The sequence below is a fragment of the Oryza brachyantha genome, chromosome 1, assembly GCF_000231095.2.
Source record: "Oryza brachyantha chromosome 1, ObraRS2, whole genome shotgun sequence".
Lineage (NCBI taxonomy): Eukaryota > Viridiplantae > Streptophyta > Magnoliopsida > Poales > Poaceae > Oryza > Oryza brachyantha.
Genome location: NC_023163.2, coordinates 20,645,002 through 20,652,409, shown reverse-complemented (window position 1 = coordinate 20,652,409; position 7,408 = coordinate 20,645,002). Strand labels below are relative to the sequence as shown.

At 42.2% G+C, this 7,408-nt stretch overlaps 1 protein-coding gene across 1 annotated transcript; it reads right to left on the bottom strand.

Annotated features, from left to right (window-relative positions):
* Nucleotides 1–1,023: 1,023 nt before the first annotated feature.
* LOC102702509 lies at nucleotides 1,024–2,862 on the bottom strand. The gene has a single exon (XM_040527390.1). The coding sequence runs from the start codon at nucleotides 2,539–2,541 to the stop codon at nucleotides 1,366–1,368; it is 1,176 nt and encodes a 391-aa protein (XP_040383324.1). The 5' UTR covers nucleotides 2,542–2,862; the 3' UTR covers nucleotides 1,024–1,365.
* Between the last annotated feature and the right edge of the window lie 4,546 nt (nucleotides 2,863–7,408).

The following is a 7,408-nucleotide window of genomic DNA, read 5'->3' as shown; positions in this document are numbered from 1 at the left end:
ATATGTCTGGGTACTACAAATCTACATAAATATTATTTAAATTCATAGCACTAAAATATATCATAATAAATTTTAGATTTATTTATTTTAGGATAAAAGAGTATATTATTTATTTTGGGATGAAGACATTATACAATGTGTGAAAAAAATCCCCCTTCTCACACTGTCACTGCTCCACTACACTGTTTATGATAGGTCCTCCGTGGGATGGAATGTACATCCGTGTGCCAAACTATATTGCCAAGGAGTCCTGCTACACGTACAACGATGAATGTACAACCGTCGTACGACCTGACGACGCCCTGTCCACGCCCGCTCACTCTGTCAGCGCGCCGTTCGTCCTCCGTCCGCACGCACGCAGAGTACACTGTGATCATACCTGCGTCGTACCGCTGCTATCGTACGTGAAACAATTCTGTATTGCCAAGAGTCTAGCTAGCTAAGTTTTTCTCTTTTTGTTGAAATCAAAGAAAAAAGGAAAAAATGAATCCCTAGATCCCACCCAAAATGCTAAATATATTGTTCTCGTAATCCCCGTATAATACATTTTTTATAAAAATATAAACATTTCAAGGTTGTTTAATAAGGATTAAGATTAGAAAGAAAAAACTACCGTACCCTTTAATAAATAAAGAAATGATGGAGGTGAGACGGTAGTTAGGGATAAAATATGAAGAACTCTGAATCAAATGATTAATGAGACAACTAGTACTTTGAATAATGCTATAAATACTTATATTTTAATATAAAATTAAAATTCTAAAAATACTTATATTTTGGATCTTGATCAAGAAGAGTATTACACTGAGAATTCCCAAATCCTATGGTAGATTCATATTTTTGATTAAAACTCGTGAAATTTGCTATCGTCTCACCATAGCGGTGAGTAAGGTCGCGACCAAGTGTATACAGGCTTGTATCCTCTACCATAATGGTCTATTCTTCTTCTACGGGGCCTATATATTAGTTATTAGTTATGATAATGACAGTGGCATTATAACAACGGGCCTATATATTAGTTATGATAATGGTAGTGGCATTATAACAAAAGATGTGAACCCGTTCGTAGAGCCCACATCAACGCTTTGCAACCAAGTATACCTAAATCGTACTTTGGTGAAGAACGGTAAATGGAGCATCAGCGACAAGAAAAAGAAAGTAATTGATGTTTGCACCATGTCAAGATACATTTTGTTTTCTTGAATATAAAAACTATAATCTGCATCTTATAGCAGAAAGACGCAGAACTGGAGAAACTCTCCAGAGCCCAGAACAGAGCAAAAGGTACTAGCCCTCACTAGCCACTAGCCAGGATTCCAGGAACCACCAATACCACATTTGCCATATCACGGATGCATCAGGCCATCAGGGGACAAGCCAGATTGGAGGCGAGCAATCTGCAGTAAATTCACGAGGGAATTGGCGAGCGCCGGCTCTGATCTTCTTACCCTTCCTATACATGCCCATGCCGTACTTGCTCCCGTTGTTCAACACCATGGAGTTGGACAGGTCGCAGACGGCGTCGTCGAGGAAGTAGATGGTGTCCTCCTGGAGGATCTTGAACTGCGACACCTCGACGGCCCTGGAGCAGCCTCGCCGGAGGAAGAGCGCCCGCCCGGACAGCTCGGAGATCTCCACCCAGTACGACCCGGTGTCGGTGAGGCTCATCTCGAAGATCCGGAACATGCGGGTGCGACGCCGCACGCGCGGGTTGTCGGTGCAGTGGCGCACCACCATGAGCAGCTTCCCGCGGGACTCCACCAGGTAGCGGGTCGAGATGAACGACGCCGGCAGGTGGTTGGCGCGCCGGCGCATCTGGTAGGAGCCGCAGGTCATCTCCAGCAGCGCGTTGGGGTCCCGGCCGGGGCGGGGCCTGTACACCAGGACGTCCTCCCGGTTGGTGAGGACGTGGAAGCCCTGCCTCTCCTCTCCATTGTAGTAGATGATGTCCTGGACCACGTCCGGCTCGGGACGGTTCGCGATCCAGTGCCTGGACATCCCCGGCTGCCAGAAGGCGATGTTCGAGGCGCTGGAGACGTGCGCGGCGGCGATGCAGTCCGGCGAGGTGGGCGGGGCGGAGAGGACGATGGTGCGGACGAGCATGGGGTGGTGGCTGGTGACGGTCACGGGCCCATACCCGTGGGCGTAGGGGACCTCGAGCCTCAGTTTCTCCGGGAAGGGAACCCTCACGCCGGTGAAGAGGTTGACGGCCGCGAACCCTTGCCACGGGTCCGCGGCGACCGCGACCCAGCCGCCGTCGTGGGCGCCGCACAGGCGCGCGCCGCGGGCGCCCTCCGGGAGAGTCAGGTGGCGGGTGGCGCCGGAGTGGAGGCTGAAGAAGGACGGCGCGTCGCGGGACGGGAGGAGGAGCCACGGGAGCCCGCGCTGCGGTGCGTCGGCGAAGGCCGCGGCGGAGCGCCACGCGCGGCAGACGGCCGCGAAGCAGGCGCGGTCGGCGATGCAGTTCAGCTGCTCGAAAATGATGCCGAGCAGCTCCGGCGGGATGCCATCCGACCACGGGGGCCGCGGCGGACGAGCCATGAGAGAGGAATTCGTGCGCGAAACCCTACCTTCCGAATTTGGGTGGTTGGAGCCTAACCCCCGCCGCCGCGCATCGCCGGCGTATGGCCTCCGATCCGCCGCCCGAATTCCGCCTCCCGCACGTCGCCGGCTGAGCGGCGAGCTCTGACCCTGCGTGTTCTCGGCGATCAACGGACCCTACGACCGATTAGGATTGGGAATCGAGGATCGAACACTGGGGAGCGATTTGGGATTTAGGGCTCGGGAGGTGGGGAAAATTTGGGAGGAAATTTACGTTGTGGGTTTAGAACTTCAGAATTCAGATGGATAGGCGAGCCAGGCAGCAAGCATTGGGGTTTTTCTAGAAGGTCCTAGTAGAACATTTTTTAGAATGGTTTTACGAGGATCAATTGTTTGCTAATTCTAGTTTAGCCCTTCCGAATTGGGATGAAAAAGCGAGCTGTTATCCATATTCTGCTAGTTAATTTGATTCTTCATTTTTACCGGGAGAGTTAATTCGAGGTTATCTTTCGTGGCTACTTTAGGCTGGATATGATTATTACCATAGATAAATCTTATCATGTATCTTTTTAGACGTGGAGGATAATATAATATTTTTAGGGCTTCCTAACAAAAATGGTATTCTTTTAAGACGTAAATGATAAGATGGTTTTGGAGGGTTATCTAAGAAAGTGTATCCTTTTTTGGACGTGGATGATAAGATGATTTGAGATGTTTATCTAAGTGTATCCATTCTTAGACGTGGAGGATAAGATGATCGTTAAGGTTTATCTAGAAAGTGTATTCTTTTTGGGACGTGTAGGACAATGTGATTTTGAGGTTTACCTAAGAAAGTAGTATCATTTTTTAGACATGAGGGATGAGATGATTTTGGAGGTTTACGAAAGAAACTATATCCTGTTTTATACGTATAGGATAGTATGCTTTTGAAGGTTTATCTAAGAAAGTAGTATTTTTTTTACTACGTGGAAGATGATATGATTTTGGAGGTTCACCTAAGAGGATAGTATTTTTTTTTTAAAAAACATGGATGGTAAGATGATTTTATAGTTTTACCGATGTACAATTGTTGCGGTCGCTGTGATGTGATCAACTTTGGAGGTGTTCATAATGTGCTAAACCATGTTTGGAATGTCTTCTTCATGCGGAGTACAACTAAAAAATTTCTTACGGTTCATATCACACTAAACTACTCACTAGAGAATTTCTATTCCTAGATAATGGGTAGAGGATCACACCTTCCTCCTCTCCGCTTGACTTCTTTTAACTTCCAGACCATTGTTCTCCATACAAGTGACATCAAATTTTCCAGTACATTCTATTTTATGATGGTCTTTCTAACACTAATACTCCAAATCACAGATGGAGGGCTATAGTAGTAGAAAGTGCTACTCAAGATCAAACTAATACAATGTGTTGTTATGTTGACAAACATAAGATTGTAAATTGAATTAAAAGAGAAAGTAAAATACTATTGCATACTAATAATGGGACTATTCATTTTTATTACTGCTAACTGCCATTTGACGGAAAATTAGAGAGAACAAATCTTACATATTTTCAACCATTCAATCAGCTTCCCGACTCATCCACCAGGCTCCAACTCCAGTGACCCTCTGACGCAACGAGAACATAGTGCCTACCCTACCGGATAACGATTTATGGGAGGGGAGGGGAAGAGTAGGGAGTACAACCGGTGACAGAGAGGCAGCAGTGGCACTGTCCGAGTCACAGACAGAGGATGACGATGAGAGGTTCATGTGGCCGCCATTAGGGCTGAGCGGTGCAAGCAACAGAGGCACCAAAGCTTGTATGAGCCAGCGGTTGATAGGCACGATACCAACATCATGACCTATAGGTGACCCTCGTTGGTGCAGATTTGGAGGAAGAGGTGGTGTGTAGGGTAGAGCGGATGGAGGATGGAGGTGATGGGATGAGATCGGAACCGGAGCTTGCCCGCATCGGTGAAGAGACCGATGAGAGGGGGAGGCGGCGTGCGGTAGAAGGGAGGCTCGATGTAGGGTTTGGATCAGGGATGATATATATAAGTGAAGAGTAGAATCGGATATGGATCATTGGATCAAAATTGGATATAAAAAACTAATAGATGGAAAGGGTAGAAATATAGCTTTTCACATAAAAACGGTAGAAATATACCAAATATCGCATAGGCAATCCCTTTTTGTTAATTATGACGAGAGTTACCTCATGGTCTAATGGCTTTTGTTGATATGACATTATATTTGAGAAGATAAGAAGGAATCCTATAGGTCATTTCAATGTGGTCCATTCAGGGTTCACAATCACGATGCTGAATAAAAACTACCAATGATAGTATCTCCGGTTTTCACGAAAATCGTTGATCAACTGAAAAAAACCAATGAAATCCATATAATCTTACTAGTACATATTTCATTTTAAAGGGAGTGTGTTAATGACAAAAAATGACATTAACGTCCATTAGAGAGTAAAAGTCAAATTGGACAGGAAGTTGACTTGGTCAAAGCTGATTGGTGAAGGCAATCATATGGTGCAGAAAATATACCAGATGATAGAGTATGAATTAGACAAGAACAGAGATTGGAAGTCGTGCTAGAGGTGGACTCCAAGATAGAATCGAGTACAGGGGTCGGTTTGCTTAAATGGATATTGTATAAAATGGTAAGTTATCTCTGTATATGTAATATAATAGGAACATTGACTCCGTATATGTAAAGATAATTTAAGATAAGTCCTAGTACATGTCTAATGAGGATAGCCTGAAATTGAGGCTATATATATATGCACCTTGGTCCTTGTAAAGACAAATTCAGATCAATACAACAAACTTTCATTGCATCGCCTTCAATTTTGACAGAGCGAGTTGTCAGAGTAAGGTTGCATAGATTAAGTTCAAATTCTGATGACATAAGTTAGCTCCCGTCAGGTAACAGCTTGCCCTCTAGAACAATGTAACCTAGCCCAACCGACAGGTGGGCTCACTTACACATACCACCCCACTTATGTTTAGAATAGTTGTAGCTCACCAATCACAGTTCATATGTATTATTGGCTCGGTTCAAACAGGCAATTTTCTCATGTTTAATTTTGTCTCGGTTCAGTCCGATCAATTATGCTGGTTGCTAATTGTTAGATTAGATCAAAATATGCATATATATATATATATATATATATATATATATATATATATATATATATATATATATATATATATATATATATATACATATATATATGAATTATTTTATTGGGATTTTAGCCAATAATTTACCTAAATGATCTATCGGCTAGAAGTCTAAAATTGCAAGTCTTTGATTTAATTCTTGTTTTGTGGACTTCAATCCTATAATGTCTTGGTTCATTGTGATCTATTAGGGTTGTTTTCAATAATAATAGCGTTTGCCCAAACTTGTCTATTTTAGGGATTTAGGCCAATAGATCATCCTGGATCATCGATTGAAAGCTAAAAACTGCTTAATCCTAGTTTGAGTTTATGCTTACTAACCCTAATCTTGAGTTGTCTTGGTTCGGTCCGATATTCTAATATTATGATTAGTGATCATCGACTTGGAAATTATTACGCATGCTTTAGCTTTTAAGTGACGAGACAGGCAGCCACCCTTGTAATTGCTTAGATAACTGAATTGTCTCATGCTTAGATGGTACTTCGTCCGTTTCACAACGTAAGATTTTCTAGTCTTGTCTAAATTCATATAGATGTTAATGAATCTAGATATTTATACAAATTATATACATTCATCAATGGATGAATCTAGACAAAACTAGAAAGTCTTACAATATAAAACGGATGTAGTAATTATTAGTTGAATCAACTAACATTGGCCTCAATCTTGAACTGTCTCGATTAAGTTTAATCTTATAAGATGTTCCCAATGAATAACACGGTTCACTAAGTGTTATATTTTATTCTAGCCAATAATGGTTGTTGTATATTAACTTTTCATACACAAATTCCTATATGGTCGATTATCATAATCAGTTAGATCCCCAAGTGTCTATTGGTTAGAAAGTCAATCAGCTGCTTTGGGTCTAACCCTACTTTCCTTTACATATGGTCAGTTGAAGGGTCAAACTGACTGTCACGCTTATTTTTAGTTGATTCTAATAATTTAGGTCTTGCACTGAAGATATATAGGGAGTTCCAAGCCTTCGAGTGTGACACATTGAATTGCTAAATTTGGCATCAACGGAGGGTTTATTTGAAAGTATCCTTCAAAACTAGTTTTGGCTAGATATTGTTAGCATAACTGAATCTTATCATGTACCTTTTTTGAGACGTGAAGGATGATATGATTTTAGAGGTTTTCCTAGGGAACTAGTGTGGTCCATATATAATGTGATCAGTCATGGAAGTATTCATAATGTGCTCATCCCTGTCGTTTGGTATCTCTCCTTTGTTATAGGGTACTACTACAAATTTCTTATGACTTTCTATATCACACTAAGGTACTCAATGGAGATTATTTTTATTCTAAAACAACATGGAAAAGTAGTGGTGGGGTGGATGCTTGGGTGATGAATCTGCCACCACCCCACCGGCCACCGACTCTCTATCTTTTTTTGAAAATTATAAAGTAAAATATGGGTCTAAACAACCCACATGTCAACCAAAATTCTCTATTTTTTGTGGGAAGAAAATAAGGCCAAAAGGCTCACATGTCATAGACAAATATATGTAGAAATTAATGGTAATAACTGGTTAGTGATAAATATATTTAATTAAAACTTTGTTACAGCACACGGGTAATATGCTAGTAGCATATAAGTGACATCAAAATAGTGAATTTCCTAGTGCATATAAGGTCGGGTACTCCAATCCGACATTCTTTGTGTTGTAGAAAAACTT